This window comes from Numida meleagris, chromosome 11, assembly GCF_002078875.1.
Source record: "Numida meleagris isolate 19003 breed g44 Domestic line chromosome 11, NumMel1.0, whole genome shotgun sequence".
NCBI lineage: Eukaryota > Metazoa > Chordata > Aves > Galliformes > Numididae > Numida > Numida meleagris.
In genome coordinates, this window is record NC_034419.1 from 9,111,293 (window position 1) to 9,128,187 (window position 16,895).

The 16,895-nt window shown below is 48.9% G+C and overlaps 1 protein-coding gene and 1 long non-coding RNA gene across 5 annotated transcripts in view; one reads left to right on the top strand and one right to left on the bottom strand.

The window, feature by feature from the left end:
* Positions 1-11,410, top strand: part of GATA2 (GATA binding protein 2) — a 16,436-nt gene extending 5,026 nt beyond the window's left edge. Inside the window, exons 1-6 of one of the 3 annotated variants that reach the window (XM_021409440.1) lie at positions 27-251; positions 649-1,085; positions 1,686-2,285; positions 4,772-4,950; positions 7,792-7,917; positions 8,746-11,410. In XM_021409440.1, coding sequence (XP_021265115.1) covers positions 857-1,085; positions 1,686-2,285; positions 4,772-4,950; positions 7,792-7,917; positions 8,746-9,045 — 1,434 coding nt within the window. In that variant the 5' untranslated portion in view covers positions 27-251; positions 649-856 and the 3' untranslated portion in view covers positions 9,046-11,410. Of the gene's footprint in view, positions 1-26; positions 252-648; positions 1,086-1,685; positions 2,286-4,771; positions 4,951-7,791; positions 7,918-8,745 lie in introns of those variants that run through there. The other 2 variants (XM_021409442.1, XM_021409441.1) reach the window with 2 other exon arrangements.
* Positions 11,355-13,826, bottom strand: LOC110404775. Of its 2 annotated transcripts, XR_002442487.1 has the most exons (4): positions 13,468-13,826; positions 12,479-12,557; positions 11,611-11,952; positions 11,355-11,485 (listed from the first exon to the last, which is right to left on the bottom strand). It is a non-coding gene; the product is annotated as an uncharacterized LOC110404775 (long non-coding RNA). The 2 variants fall into 2 exon arrangements; XR_002442488.1 differs by lacking the exon at positions 11,355-11,485 and having other exon boundaries at positions 11,569-11,948.

Sequence of the window (16,895 nt, forward strand, 5' to 3'; positions counted from 1 at the left end):
CGGCCCTGCGCGCCCCGGCCCGTCTGCGGCGTCGCGGCCAGCTGGCGCCAGCGCTCATATAGGATGCGCGGGGATGGGACGGAGCCGGCCAGAGCCGCGGCTTTGCCATCTGAGTAACACCCTCCATCCAGCCTCCTGCTCTCCTCCTCCCGCGCTCGCTCGGCTTTTCCCCCCCTTCTCTCTCCCTCTCGTTCTCCTCTCTCCCGCAGCCTCCGAGCAGGCACCCGCCGCCTCTCTGCCTCCCGCCCCGGGTAAGTGCGAGGCGCGGGGGGGCATCGCTGCTTCCCCCCCCCCACCTTTCTGTCCCCGTTCCCTTTCTCCTCCGTCTCTCGTTTTCCTTTTGTGTCAGCCCAAGTTCTCACTGGGACTGTATGGGATCTGCCGTCCTTCCTTCCCCCTCTCCCCTTTTGAAGCCAGCTGGAAAAACTCCTGTTGACGTTTGTAGCGAGAGGGCTGGGGGGGGGGGGGAAGGAAGCTTGTGGGTTTTTTTTTTTTTTTTTGTAAAGTTCGAAATGGGATCTGTTTATTTAGTGATGGGAGGGCGCAGGGTGAGAAGTGGGGGGAACAGATATTTTGGGAAGGGGGAGGGGCTCGGCCGCCGCCTCCCTGTAGGTTTAGGGGGACCCGCTCACCCCGTGTCTCCTACAGGTGCTGCCCCGCCACTCGCCCGCGGACAGAGAGACGCGCTGACACCGGGGCCCTCCCGGCATCCTCCCGAGGGCGATCTCCGGACACCCGACGGCTTTCTCCTACAAAACTCCCCCGTCTGCTAACCCCTCCCCGGTACCTCCGCCAGCCGACCCCGACCGCCGCTCGCTGCTGCCCCGGGGGGGGGCGGGAGGGGAGGCCCGAGGCCATGGAGGTGGCCACGGACCAGCCTCGCTGGATGACCCACCACGCCGTGCTCAACGGGCAGCACCCCGAGAGCCACCACCCAGGACTGGCTCACAACTACATGGAACCAGCGCAGCTCCTACCTCCGGACGAAGTCGACGTCTTCTTCAACCACCTGGATTCCCAGGGCAACCCTTACTACGCCAACTCTGCCCATGCCAGGGCCCGGGTTTCCTACAGCCAGGCACACGGTAAATGAGCATCCCGCACCCCGGCCCCTTCCCCACCTCTGCCCGCTCCGATGTGCGGGTGGGGAGCTCTGCTTGCGGCCGCTCCAGTGTGTCAGGGCCGGGGGGAAAGGAGATGGAAGGAAATAGAATAGAAAGGGAGGCACGGGTAGATTTTAACCCTAGCGATGACCGGGCATTGGCGGAGGGGAGGGAAAGAAGGGGAGGGTGAGAGAGGAAGGGGAAATAGTGTGTGCGGAGGCTCAAACTTCTCAGACACGGCTGCTTCCCGGATGCCAAATACGAACAGATTTGAATCGGCGATGGATTTTATTTGGGGTGTTTGTAGGAACTGAAGAGAGAGCGCTGTGGCAGCTTGGAAGACAGCGCAGAAGGGGGTTTGTTGCTTCTTGTAGGGTAGGGTGGGAGGGAAGGGAGGGTCCTTTGCTCCTTCCCGGGGTGGTTGGGGTCTCCCTCGGAGGGCATGAGGATAAGGGGCTGTGTGCAGGCTGTGGCCGCTCGTCTCCGCGTTGGGAAATCTCTCCCTGCTCTGGCTCCCCTGCGGATCTCTGAGCCAGGAGTTGGGTGATTTCACTGATCCCTGACGCTCTTGTGTCCTTACAGCCCGCCTGACCGGGAGTCAAATGTGCCGGCCTCATCTTATCCACAGCCCCGGGATCCCTTGGCTGGACAGCAGCAAGGCGGCACTGTCTGCCCATCACCACAACCCCTGGACCGTCAACCCCTTCACCAAGACCCCCTTGCACCCCTCGGCAGCCGGCGCACCCGGGGCCATCTCGGTGTACCCCGGCAGCAGCACGTCCAGCACCGCCTCCGTCTCCTCGCTCACCCCGGCCTCGCACTCGGGCTCCCATCTCTTCGGTTTCCCCCCAACTCCTCCCAAGGAAGTGTCTCCGGACCCCAACTCCACCAGCGCTGCCTCGCCTTCATCCTCCGCTGGGGCCCGGCAGGAGGACAAAGACAGCATCAAGTACCAAGTGTCGCTGTCGGAAGGGATGAAGATGGAGAGCGCCAGCCCGCTCCGCAGCAGCCTCACCAGCATGGGGGCCCAGCCCTCCACCCACCACCCCATCCCCACATACCCCTCCTACGTGCCGGCTGCCCACGACTACAGCAGCAGCCTCTTCCACCCAGGCAGCTTCCTGGGGGGCCCAGCGTCCAGTTTCACCCCCAAGCCACGAAGCAAGGCCAGATCCTGTTCAGGTAAGCAGTGCACCCCTGCCTCGCATCGATGTTATCCCTGGGGTGGGAGGACTAAATTTAGGGCTGTCGTGTTGTATGCGTGCGTGTTGTGGTTGTCTGTGCTTGTGTATAGGGTTGAAACCGCAGGCGGCTGTAGGGCCCAGGGTTTGTGCCAGTTCTCCTTGGGACAGAAGGGCAGGTAACTGCTTGGCCCTGCTTTGCTGGGTTTTCACATGGAGCTTGTCCCAGGCTTCCCTGGTGCCATCGTGCTGGTGGTGGCCGCTGAGCCCCTGGGGTGCTTAGATGGGGCCGAGGGACACGGAGCCAGCACAGCAGATTGCGTGTACAAAGAAGGATTTATATGGGGAAGAATGTCAAACAGCCCCCGGCAGGCTGCGGCCCCCGAGGGGCTCACGCTCTCCCCGAGTGGTTAACCCCCCCGAGTTCCACGTGGGGACTTTCTGCTCGGAGTTATTTCCCCTTTGATAATTTTCACGTCTCCTCTTCAATAAGAGAGAAGGCCCCAGCGCAGGGTGAAAGCGAAACTTCCCCAGCCGCTCCGTGCGGGCCCTATTTCCTTCACATTTAAAGGAGCAAAAGTTCAAATATAGTTTACATACCAGTGCTAAAGACTAAGGTGTCCAGTCATCGCTAACTTACTGCAGCCCAAGCAGAAAACACTCCTCCTTTCCTGACCCACACATCTCTCTGCTCCATAGTGCAGAGCTTTCCCCCGTTCACAGCTCTGCCTTGCATTTCTACCTGGAAGTGCAGTTCTAAGTCAGCAAACTGCGATGGATGAAATTCTGATCGCGCTTTGAAACAAGCCCAGCTGTACAACTAGACATAGAATTAAGGGCATTTCTGTAACTCCGACCTTCCTGCTTTAATATCCTCAGCATCAGAAGGAAATGATGTGTGATGGATTTCAGTGCGGTGTATCGGTACTGCATTAAGATAGCCCTTGAAAATGAGCGACTATATATGCTGTTGTGTGTGTTTTCTTAAATATCACTGAAGACACCACATGCCTTTATTTTGAAAGCAGACAGTAATTTAGAAGTCTGTTCTCTTACTAATTTTGCAACAAAAGTATTGGATACTTTACAGTCTCACCAGCTCTGTTCCCAATGGCCCCTCCGAAGGGAAAAACACCGTCGTCCTCTTGCTCCTATTTAAATGCAGCTGCTGCTATGTGCACGCATTCTTTCAGCGGTGCAGAGCTCAGTAAGAAGAGGCAATTAGCAGCCTGAGCCCCCTGATGTTGGAAACAGACCCAAGGCCCCCCCATCTCTGAAGATAACCGGATCTCAAGGAGCTTTTTATTTTATCCTGTGGCTGCCGGTGGCTTTATTAAAGGGGGGAAGCTGGGGGGCTCCGTTGTTTGTTTTTCCCTTTTTTTTTTTTTTTTTTTTTTCCTGCACGGGATCCCCCTGTGCGAGGAGCTGGGGAAAGTTCGTGACCACCCGGTGTTTTTGTAGGAAAGCTCGGGCTCACGACACGGCGACTCCGGCAGCTTCCTGCCCGAGGAGGGACAAAAGCTCCAAACGCAGCGCCCAGAGCTCCCCTCATTTTTCACCGCGTTGTTTAAAAGCCACCCACTCCCTAGATTAAAGGAGGCGCAGCCCCGCTGAACTCGGCGTGGCCTGCTGCAGTTATTAGCAAAAAGAGAATTTCCTCTCCGCTTAAACGCTGTAGGATTTGCATAAACTATATGAAGAGATTTCTATATTAAGCAGACCTGCCCTCGAACCGTCGGAGGCGAATGAACTTCTAGCAGAGAGCTTTCCGAGGCACAGACACACGTAGGAGCTGCATGCTGGGCCGTTCCACCATGCCGTGTTTCCCATGTCGTGCTGGAGCAAATAACACAGCAGTAACGTGGGTAGCTGCTCCCTGCTACATCCAGGGGAAAAAAAAAAAGGACAGAAAAGGACATTTTTACGATAATTTCCAGAGTCAATGATGGAACTGAAGTTTCTAAAAGATTGGTGTTGTGCCTTTAGAACAAAATTCATAACTGAGCCTTTGGCACGCTGTGCCTATTCCCAAACTGCTCGGCTTTGCTTTCCTGCCCGGTAGTGTTTGCAACAAACAGAGTAAGCCCAGAAGAGGAGGTCTTTTTGCTTACATTTAATTCTAGGAAACCTCTTTCTTTGGTTCTTTTTCATCTTTTTTTTTTTTTTACATCTTGTGCGTTCACAGGTGTGTGTGTGTGTGTGTGTGTGTGTGTGTGTGTGTGGCAGAGGGCACACAGCGGTGCCATGGGTTCAGGAGGGAGCTCTTGTTCCCCCAACACAATAACCGGGTCAGCCCTTCCCACCCCAAGGGCAGCACGAGCTGATCTCTGCTGGTGACACGCACTGCTCACCGGTGCTCTGAGGTCCCCGCTGCATGCGCTGCGCGTGTCCCCGCTGTCTGCCTGCGCTTGAACTAACGCTCTGTTTTGACTTTCGGAAAATGCCTAAAGGACAATGCAAAAAGCTTTTGTGAATTTGTTTTTAAAGAAAGAAATCCGGTTTCTTCGTGTTTCCATTTAGAAGGCAGAGAGTGTGTGAACTGTGGAGCAACCGCTACCCCTCTCTGGAGAAGAGACGGCACCGGGCATTACCTGTGTAACGCCTGCGGGCTCTACCACAAAATGAACGGTCAAAACCGACCTCTCATTAAACCCAAACGAAGGCTGGTAGGTGTCTTTCACTTTCCTTGGGTTGGGGATACGCATGGCAAAGGGACCACACGCAGGCAAGAGCCCGACGTGTCCCACCGTGCTCGGCCCCGTAGTCACACCGGGGTCAGGCCGTGCCTGGGGGCAGCCACCCCCCCCCCCCCCCCCCCTGCCCTGAGCCCCCAGCCGAGCTTCTGCGCTGCCAGGCCAGCAGGAGATCGGGTATCTGTCTCCCCGTTTATCCTCAGATGACAGCTTTTAATTTAATTCCTCATTCATTTGGCCTCTTGGGACGTTTCGGGAGCGAAAGGGTTAGGAGCGTGAATGTTCCCCACCGTGTGCTAAAAAAAAAAAAAAAAAAAAAAAAGTTCCAGCTCCAAAAAGCAAAACAAATCAGATGAGTCAAAGCTACTGCTCCCTACTTAATAATTATTTGTATAAAAGCCATGAAGTAATTTTCACTCTTATATTCTCTGGCAATACTAATATTGGTTCCCTCCCCAGACAATCCCCTACTGTTTAAAAAAAAATAATAATAATTCCTATTATTTTTCCATGGAGTCACCTATACTTTGTATTTTCATTTGAGCGATTTAAAAAAAATGTCCTTTCTGAGCTCCTGGTAGTAGTTTCCTATCCGGATATCTGTACGTTAAAGATAAGGAAACTTTGTGTATCTGTTTCCTGACTCTAAAAGCTTTAGAGAGTTTCTATAGGCGAGCCTTGCCAGTCATGCTCGCTGTTTTGAAATTTCTAATACACTCTATTCCACAAATAAGGCGTAAAATGCTAAGAATAATAAATATATTTTTTTGGAGCTTTGTGATTTATGGTGCCTAAGTCTCTCAGCTACTCGTGGGCACGTTTCAATGAGGTTTGGAGAGCAGAAAATTGGCACCGCTGCTCTGACGCTGGGATGAGATGCAGAAGATTTGTCGTGAGTCAGAATTCCAGCTATGCAGGCTTCTTAGTGACTGACATACAGAAAAATGTTAAGACAACAGTGTAACATTATCGTCTCTCAGGCCCAAGTGCTTTGCAGCCTGAATGGGACAGGCCGTAGAGTCGAGCAGTATTGCTGAGCTGTGTCCCGTCTGCGAGCAGCGCTCCACCTTCCCCTGTGCTGGGAGAGGGTTCCTCTTCTTTTTCTGTACTTACCCCACTGCAAGCAGCCAGAGAGGTTTTCTCTTCATTCGGCTGTTTGTTGTTGTTGTTTTAATTGATTTACAGCTTTGTTTATTGCCCCTTTTTCCACTGTAGTTTGCTTGTTTGCAGAAGAGAGATGGCCATCTTTGGGAATGCGTTCAGCTGACTTGCAATAGCAAAGCCATCATTAATGTCAGTGCTCGGAGGTCTGGCATTAATTGTGTTTGGGTTGCATGAGCGTACTTGCAGTAGGGGGTACCCCTTCTCTCTGCCTTCGGCCTGTTCTCACAAGCGAGCAGGGGGCTGAAGTATACGAGTCCCAGAGGGCTGACTCCTGCTTTAAGCTGCTGAGCCGTCCATCACTTTGGGAAAGTTACAGAGCCGGAGTGTAAAATCAGCAGTGAGCGCCTACGAACGCAGCGCTGCCCTGCCAGCCGGTGCTCAGCGTTCTCATTTGGGAAACCCCAAAGGCCGGGACACCGCTGTCGGCTCACAGAGGTGCTCAGTGCTCAACGCAAACCTTGCTGCTGCTGCACCGCGTGGCTCTCGTGGCTGATTGCAGAAATACCTAGAGAGCAAGGCCCTGGGGAAATTAACACAATTTACATGCGTTAGGAAGTAAACTGCGCTAATTTTAAGAAAAGAAAATATCGAGTCCTCTCCTTTAATCCAATCACACAAATTGAATTGTGTCTCGCCCGCTTCCAGAAGCAGAGCTGCAGCTTTCTAATATGAAATTCTTCCCCAAAATTTGGGGTGCGATTGGCAAGCCCACAGTGCTTCCAGCAACCGAGGAGCATGTTATTGCAGGGCCTGCTAGCGAAGGGCCCATCCAGAAATCGCCCGCTGCCTGCTGTTCTGCTCTTCCTGCTCTTGTTTTGGGAGGTGGGTGAATGTTTGGGATATTTCTGCCCCCCCCCCCCCTCCCGCCTTGGTTTCGGCAGAACAATGCTGTTTAAATGATCCTTTTATATTTTTTTAAAGATGGTTGGCTGAGGGCTTGTCAGCCCAGAGACTGAGTAGGGACAGAGGCGGCAGCCGGGTCAGCGCAATCATTGCTGCGAGGCATGAAATTTGGTTTGCTAAATATTTAAAGAAAGTTGGAGCCAGTTTTGTTTTCTCCCTTTCACTTGTAAATGGAAACTGAATTTTCAGTGATGGCTCTGATAAATACTGCACCCAGCTAAGCAATGCGGTTGGTTTTCTTTTGTGGACATCTTTAAAGGGACAGAGGAGGAGGAGGAAAAAAAAAAATCACATTCTTTAAGATCATTACCTCTTTTCAATCCTTACACTGGCACTGACTTAAGTTGGTCACTTAAAAAAAAAAAAAGGGGGGGGAAGGAAAAAAGAAAAATACATTTTTTCCAACGCATTCTAAAATCCTGCAAAAGGAAGCCTCGAACAAATCAAACATCGATTTCCCCCTCCTAAAATTTTTTGTTTGGAGAGCTGAAGAGACGCATTGTTCCCTCTGCACACATGGTGCCACGGGGCTCAGTGCTGCAGCCTGCATAGGAGAATACGTGCACTAAACAAAAACCCAACGGCCACAGCACGCGAAACTGACAGGAGCTTTCGTTCAGCCCCAACGCTCTGCAAAACCTCGGTATTAGTTCTACCCAACCTAAATATCGAGCCCGAGTTGACCTTTCTCATGATCCCCCTCCTCCCGCTGATAGATTTTTTTAATTTTCTCTCTCTTTTGGTTAGTCAGCGGCCAGGAGAGCAGGGACGTGTTGTGCCAACTGTCAGACAACCACCACGACCTTATGGCGACGCAACGCCAACGGGGACCCGGTTTGTAATGCCTGCGGACTCTACTATAAACTGCACAATGTGAGTATTTGCTCATCTCACGCGTCGTGGGGATTGATGTCTTAACCGCACGGTGTATGCTGGGCTTTTATTGGTTTTGGGGGGTTTGGTTGTTGTTTTATTCCTTCTCTCGTCTCTAAGGTTCCCCTGGGGAGTGACAGCCATTCTTTGTCGGCATAGTGATGCTAAGTTCGGTGACATTACAATGTATTAGCTTGGCTTCTAACGCTTGGGCAAAGCAGCAAAATTGAGCACAGCACTTGGTTTTAACCAAGCGTGTTTTGTGTGTCCTTTCCCTCTAGAAAGGCAGAGGCCATGGGAAATGGGCTCTGTGCAAGAATTGATCCCAGAGGAGCATCTTCGTTTTGATTTAAAAATAATAATGTATCTAAGGCTTTGTTTTAGTATTATTTTTTTAGGAAGAAATCAGTTCTAAGCAGGAATCACTTGTCCTGTTGTAAAGTTATTTTAACTGCAGGTATCTGAGGTTACTGGTACTAGGTTGTTCACGTCTTAGGTCTGGATTTAGGTCAACGTGTGCCTCCTGGTTTGATCTCATTCTCTTAGGAAATGAATGACTGAGGGCAAGCGTACGGGAAAGAGAGTCATCGGCTGCCAAATTCAGTTCAATTTGTTTTTCATGTCTAGGGTTTTTTTTGTGTGCGTGGTTTCATTAAACAAATCAATATAAACAAGTTCTGCAGAGAGAAACACCATTTTTTTTCTTTTTTTTTTGGCCAGAAGAAGGTCTCCATCCAGGAAAAACACATGGGGGCTGTCCAAATATTTTCATTTTTGCACAATTAAGTCATTTTGTCGGCATGAGCCTGATTTTCTCATTTCTTGCAGGTGAACAGGCCTCTGACCATGAAAAAGGAAGGAATTCAGACTAGGAATAGGAAAATGTCCAACAAATCAAAGAAAAGCAAGAAAGGCTCCGAGTGTTTTGAGGAACTGTCCAAGTGCATGCAAGAGAAATCGTCTCCTTTCAGCGCTGCTGCCCTTGCTAGTCACATGGCACCTATGGGGCATTTGCCACCTTTCAGCCACTCGGGACACATCCTACCAACACCCACCCCCATCCACCCATCTTCCAGCATCTCATTTGGACATCCGCACCCATCCAGCATGGTTACAGCCATGGGATAAAACGTGACGACCGAGAGACCCACCCAGAGATCGAGAACATGGGGCTTTACCTAAGACGACACCAAGTAAGAAAATGTTCTGCCAAGAGGAGAATGTAGGGATGGCAAAAAAGGGGATCTGTGCTCCCGTGTGGTTTAACTCTTCATGCTGGACTTAAGCCTTGCAAGTGATGGGTCTTCTGCAGAAACGCATAGTGGTGCCTGTAATGCACTTTGCCCCCTCAGGTATAAGGAAAAGAAGAACTCACCTGTTCGATATTCAGTTGTCTAGCAGAAAGCAAAAGGTGGCAGAAGCAGAAGGAGGAGGCTGGAACTGGCTTTCCTTTCTCTCTTTGTTATTACTGTGAATATTGTAAAGAGATATAAGCAGCCTCCCAGGATGGAATCGGATCACTGGAAGCCACACATGCTGGATTTCTATTGTGGACTCTGTTTGGGGAGGGGAAAGAAAAACAAAAAAGGATGTCTTTATAAAAACTTAATTTTTAAAATGAAATCAGACACAAAGTCATATTTATTTTGCTCTTGTTTTTGACAAAAAGCCTCAACCCCTCTGAGTGCATGTTTTTGTGCTGTTGGTTGCAATGGCTACCCTGTATGAAAATCTGCCTTCATGAATAGGGGGAGGGACAATATTCAGTAGCCCCCCTGGATTTGCTCCATCTATCTTCCATACCAAAATATCTCCTAGGAAGGGAAGAAAGAGAGGGTGGGCAATGCAAGAACTGTAGCTGCAATATGGGATTTCAGTGTGCCCAAGATGGTGATTATTTTTGACAAAATTTCTTCTTTCATGCTAGCGAAAAGAATGACACTTAAAAAACAACAACAAAAAAAACCCCACACAACAGCCCCCTCCCAGCTCCTCTATTATTCCTTGAACCAGACAGCCCCATCAGACTAACTGGTGGGAAGACACTCCCTGAAGGCAGTCCTGCACTAGCGAGGGGTGAAATACCAAATCATTGCAGCTAACATGCAGCAAAACAAAAATAAATGGCAGGGCAAAGAACCACCCGACTCACAGACTGCAGGGCTTGAAGCGTTTTGTTCTGTTGTGTTGGCAGCTGTGGCTTAAAAAACGCAGCTCAGCTTCTTGGGGAAACTTAGGGCAGCGCGGCAGCGGGTCCACACGCAGCCAGCCAGCGTGTGCTGTCTCAGGCGTCCAGCCCCCACGGACTTCGCAGGGAGGAAGGGCAGAAATGAGGTTGAGATCACTGGAGAGGGGAAAGGGAGAGACAATCAGTCGGAGCTTCACACATCCGTCAAATCCCAGACGCAGCGACAGCTGATGAGACGAGGGAAAGCGCCGCACGGCTGTTTTCCGTAGTGCATTTTATAAGAAAAGAGGAAAAAAAAAAGAAAAAAAATTCAGATCTCCCATTATTAAACCACATTGTACGTAAATGACCGAGAACAAAGCTATTGCCAATGTGAAGTGTATTCTATTGATTGTTATGATCTGATGCCTCTCGTGAACACAAGCTCCAGTATAACATACAATGTACATATTTAGCTATACTTCTGATGAAATGCCCCAATGAGCAGAGGGGTTTGATAATGTAAACCATGTAAGCTTAACTCTGTGACAAGCTTTTTTGTTTTCTTTTTTTTTTTTTTTAAACTTTTAACTTCTTTTTTTTGTTGTTGGGGTTGTTTTATTTTATTTTCTTTGGATCAAGCCAATTGTATCTTCACTGCAAAAGTCCTGCTTTAAAGAAAAAACACAACAAAACAAATAAAAACAGATGTATGTTAATTATTTTTTTTTCTAACCATGTAATTTGAATATTTGGTAATGAATTGAGAACCAAGCAGACGTGGAAAATCCTGCTTTCGTCCTCTTTCTGGTCTGCATAGGCATATAGGTGCACTTTGTAAAGAAGTGGAAACTAACGGGAAACAAAATTGGTTGGGAGAAATCACAAGTCTTCTTAATCTACTGAGGGAAAAAAAATTGGATCCTTTTCACTTTCTACCTTTTACAATGGTACAGTTGTACATTATTTGTACCCGACTCAAATTTCGGTAGGATTTGTGCAGGGGGTGGGGAAGGGACATGGGTGGAAGACAGGGATTACTGATACAGTTGACAAAGTGCAATATATTGTCGGTCACTGCAGCATAGACAATGGCAGTTGAGATTTAAATTATTTTGTACTTGTATCAGCATATTAAAAAAAAATCTGCAGTATTTTCTGTTTTTATTTTAATTTTTTTATTTTGCTTATTTTTGGATTAGTGAACTAAGTTATTGTTAATTATGTACAACATGTTTATATATTGTCTGTAAAAAGCGTATGCTTTCCTCATATTCCTTCAAGGTGAATATTGCTAAGAATAATAAAATACCTTTTTTTGTGAAACGACCCGTGCCCAGCTTTCTGTCCTGCGGGCTGCTTTCAGCAAGGAGAGGAAATGTTAGCGTTGGCGAAGTTGCACTGTAGATGTGGAAAAGCATCCCAGTGGGTTTCAGGGCAGAGCCTTTGTTAGACCAGGCACAGCTCTGTAGGCTCCCGCACTGGTGTGACAGGCAACACCATGAACATGGAAACCTGTTTCTTACCATTTGGTGTCATCCATGGCATGAAAGGAGCAAGGGCAGACAGCCGGCCCGGAGCCTCCGTGCTGTCCGTGTTCGTGGGGACAAGGGTTCACCACCGGACAGCTTTCCCATAGCCAACACATTGTGGCTGCTTTCATCACATGCTGACCCACACGAGGAACTCTCGGGGCCGTACAAAGTGAAACAAAGCCCCGCAAGCATCCCTGCCATGCACAGGGGTGAGCGCCGCTGCAACTAAAACAATGTTTGCAAGAAAACTGCTGATGAACTTTGGGTTTCCTCCTTTGACCCCCTGGGAGTTGCAGCTCACTTCTGTGGAAGCCAGCCTGGGATAACTCCTTGCTTATTAAGAAAAGAAAAAAAAAAAACACCAGTTCCTTTTTCAGTGAACATGTGCAAATTCCAGCCTTTCATATAACTGCTTGTTAGCAGCGCAGCCTCCTCCCCAGCCCCGTCTGCAGGCCCTGCTAGCAAGCAGATGACATGGAGTCGCAGCAGCTCTGGATGTGCTGCACATAACCCACACGGCCAGGACAAGGCCTTCCTGTGCCATTTCAGATGAGTTAATCATCTCTCTAACTTGTTTAGCGAGGCTTAGTGCAAACACCCATTAAAAAAAAAAAAAAAGCAATTTATGGCATACCATGCAAGCTTCATTTATGAAGAAACACGTTCATCCTCGGACAGGTTTAAAATGGGGTTATAAGTAAAGTCACCCACCCTTGCTCCATATTTGAATGCCAGACACACTCTCGGGAGGAGAGAACAGGAGCACCAACCACATCATTTTAAAATAACTTAGAATACTCCAACCACTTGCTTTGGTTGCACATCACACGCCCAAGCCCAGGCTTTGATGAGGATTCACCTTGGTGTTGCCTCTCTGTTGGCATCTCATGGGGTCTGCTCTATCTTCTGGCAGCACTGGGGCGGGATGGACCTGGTTCCTGCAGCACAGGTAACAAACAATGCCATGTTCATCAGGTGGCACTAAGCACTGAAAGATCAAACCATCCCTCTGCACATGTGCATCGTGTTTATCTCCAGACATTTTGCTTAGCGGAAGGAAAACAAACAGCAGGGAATGGAAACGGAGCACGTGCGTTAAAGTTCAACGCAAAGTGGAAGCACAGAACTGGTACTGAGACAACAAATTGGTATTGATGGTCCTTTCACTACCGCCAAATACTAGGGGACAGGCTTGTTGTGAGGAGGGAACCCTGACATCACTTGCCTTTGGTTCCCATTGTCGGGATTATTGTTTTAAGCTGGGCTTAATTGTCATGTCTCCACAGCCACATCAAAAGCCGAGAAGATTAGGTTACAGGGAGTGTTTGATGTCAAAATACAAAATAAATAAAAGGAAAGCTGAAAAGGTAGCCTGTTTTCCATGATGTCTAGTGAGGTTTTTTCCTCAAACTTTTTTTTTTTTTTTGCAAAGGTTGCATTTTTTTAGTGGCAAGACTTCATTTACTTCCAAACAACTCCACTGCTTTCCTGCAACAGCTCGAAGGGTTAATAGCCCCCCTTTGATGGCAAACATGGTATAATTAACGCAAACTTCTTAAGTATCCTGGTGACCTGTAGATGGCCACATGAGAATTTTGTTATTTACTGACTTGCCAAACGTTTATTGCTTATAGCAGGACAAGTGGGAAGCAGGCATTAATTTTGATGCTGTTATCAGTGATTGTGTGTAAAGTTCATAGCAGAGAGTGCCTCTATGTCAACTGCAATTAAACATTTCCCAATTTTTTTAAAATGAATTTCATGTTGGTGGAGGGGATTGGACTGGCAGCCTTGCAAACTGAAATGCTGCCCAGTGCAGAGGCATGACACGGTGCAACTTCCCCTTACCTGCAGGCTGGAAAAGAAAACAGTCTGGCGCCGTGGAGCATTTGATCCTTGGCTTCTCCACTGAGACGGTCAAATCAGTACTGACTGCGGCATGGCACAGAGGGAGATTTCGTGGTGTGACATCTTCCCTTGGAAACCAGCCTGAAAAATACCAAAAATGGAGCCAAAAGTGGCTATCAGGTGAATATGTTCATTTATTACCAACCTGGGCTGGATTAGAACACATGACCTAGAAGTAAAACGCTTCGTTTAGCCCAACTCCCTGGGCCATCTGGTCCTCGCAAGTAAACATTTCTAAGTGAGATTAAGTGACTGTTCTTTAAGCATGGTGATCTGAGTGCAAACCAGGCTGCTCTGGATCTAACAGATCAAACCTCAGCAGCTGGCTGGTACCAATTCAGAAACGCTGCTTGCTTGAATGGTGCTGGGTGCAATTCCCTGCAGTGAATCTTGGTTCAGTCTGAGTGTCACTTTCAGATGCAAAAAAAAAAAAAAAAAATCAGCCACCAGGTAACACAATAGAGAACCAACCCCTCCTTCAAGGAAAAGTTTCTACATACCACAGAGGGAGGGAACTGCTACTGTTTGGTCTATAAAAACTGCATCAAGGAAGTATAATGTTAACCCAGCCTATGCAGCAATGCCAAGGAGAAACCAGCTACCTGCCTACATCTTGCTCCCATGTCTGCACGGTTCTGCGCTCTGGGCAGAAGGGAGTTACTTGCAGGAAAGCCTGCTCTGGTTCAGGAGGGCCAATGGCATCCATAAATCATTTGAAGCTGGGCCTATCAGTGGCAGAGTGTGCGCATGGACTTGTTTCTTCTGAACACTTCAGTGCTTCACCAAAGTCTTCCTCAATTACTTTGTTTTCCTCTGGAGCTCAACTCCTTGTGCCTGCCCTCCATCACGAGAGATGGATGCAGCAGATTTCTTTCCTTGGAACATGAGAGCAGAAGAACATCACATTGACTGTTTTGGTTACAATTATCTTCCATTCACTCCCACCTACCCACACTGGCATTTTGGTAGCAGGTTAAACTGCTGGAGGGATTTCTGGGTGTCTCTGGAAACTCTTAAAGGATTTTACTGTAAAATTTACATTCATTTACCACCTGCTACTGTATTCCAGTTCTTTCTCTAATCTTTTTTTTTTTTTCCTCCTTTTTTTCCCCTTTTTGTAGCCCCAACTAAAAGTACCCCATTGTGACAGCCTGTTAGAAGAGAAGGGAGCAGACCCACATCGCTCAGGTAACCTCTGTGCCCACAGGCACTCTGTGACACTGCAGCTCTACACTGCTTTCCTCCATCAGAGCACAGATCCCACCAGCACAGGGAACACGTTCTTGGTGACGACATGCATCCCAGGAGACAGAGCACTGCTCGCCTGGTGCCAGGGCTCACCGCGATCCCTCCCACGCTCGCTTTCTGATAACGAGCAAAGGTGCACGACTCCGTGCCTCAGTTTCCCCTCTGCAAAACAGGCATGGCAAAGACACCGCCGGCCCTATCAGCTGCCTGCGAGTGCTGACTCGCTCATCCCAGCAGATTTCCGGGCAAGTTGGAACAAAACTCGGTGCGTGGTGTGTGCTGCTAGGCACCGAGGAAGGGCACAGCACTCCTCTCTCCAGGTTAGAGGCTCCTCCCTGCCTCCGCCACGCAGCTGTGTGCAGGGCAAAAGTGACACATCGGAGGAATTAGTCATTTGTGCGTACTGCCTGGCTGCTCCCCATGCTGCACAGCCACGGCCACGCATGCACCCGGCCCATTGTGAAGCCACACTGCCTCCATCTCCCATGCTGTTAGCTGCTGGCCTTCCTTTCACGTGCTCTGATGGTCGCTAGAAAACTGCAAGAGAACACGGTCACGGTATTAAATAGCACTAATTTGTCTCCAGGCCTTTCCCCTCCTCTGCCCGCCGTGCTCTCTCGCTAGTTAACGCTTAAACCAGCTGAAGTTTACAACAAATCAAAGCCTCCCTATAGGCCCAGATTGTCTAAATACAGAAAACAGGAAGTGAGTAACCTTCAACGGGAAATTGTTCATCCGATGGAAGCCAAGACCCAAGGCCCGGCGCTTCTCGGTCCTGCCCTGCAGAGGCAGACACGGTGGTGCTGAGCGACACGGCATGTTGTGGGAGGAATGGTTCAGCCAAACTTCTTCTAATATGGTCAATCTGTGGCCACTTCGAATGAGGAGATGGTGTAGGAAGGCAAATGGGCAGCTGGGAGGGTTGTTTTTAAGGAGACTGGGGATGAGATGGAGAAAAAGCCAAGGGTGGGAAGAGGAAACAGAAAAGATGCATGAATCCAAACATGCTCGGAAGTTGAAGATGGGAAAAGAGTACTGCAAACAGCACTGGGCCACTTCCAGCACAGAAGGGAGGGAGGAGATGCTGAGCAACGGCCCACTTGGTGATGGAAAGGAGAACACTTCATTTCCTAGGCAGAGCGAATAATGATTTATTTTCATAGAGTAACTTGCCTGCTTCCCCCCCCAAGGAAAGATCTCAAATTATTTTACCGGCTGTTTATCTAAGTGTTATATTATTCACTACTCAATTGCAGCCATTACTGGGGTGGAACACAGCAGCTGTTTAACAGCTCAAAACAATGCCTTTTTTTTTTAAAAAAAAAAAAAAAAAAGGAAGGTCATATTAAGATCCTTTCTAACTGAAGGTGAACTTCTTGTTACGTGCTGCATCCAGTGAAATAAAGCTTTGCTCGTGTTTACACTTCTGCCAGAATTCCCAAAACTCCAAAAAAAAAAAAAAACCCCCAAAAAAACAGTGTACACAAACACATCCAGCCATGCCTAAGCAATTCCACCCCAGCTCTGGGCAGGGCCAATGGACATGTGACACAGAGCAGCCCCTGGGCCACAGAGAGCTTTCTTCTCACCACTTGGAGCCTGTTTATCTTTTTTTCCCCACAGTGACTTCCCTAGATTTCTCATGGTTTGTATGAGAGAGTAAAACTGGACTCATGGCATTTGCTTCTCAGAGATTTTCTCTCTTGCACAGAGGTGAAGCTGAGTTGGATGCTTTGCTAACAAACCAGCTGGCTAGCAGAAAGATGCTCTTAATCAAACAGCCCCGCTGGTTCTCTAGGGGGAATGCTGTCTTTTTCCCATTGCAACAGGTTTCCTCTTTGTCCTCTGGTGGGCAGGTGTTGTCCCATTGGGATGTGGAAAAGGGCAGGCTCTGATCCCACTAAAGATAGTCCCATTGGTAACAGATCAGAGGGGCATCCCTAGATTGTGGGAGAGTGTGCCTATCTTGCTTCACTGGCTGATGCATAATAGAGCTGGCTCCCAGTGATACATCCATGGCTTTTAACAAGAGTCCTGTTCTCCAGAGGGGTAATGAAAGGGAAAGGAACCTGGAGGGCAATGTCTGTGTCTGCCATTGCCAGAAACCACAGCTGCTCCTG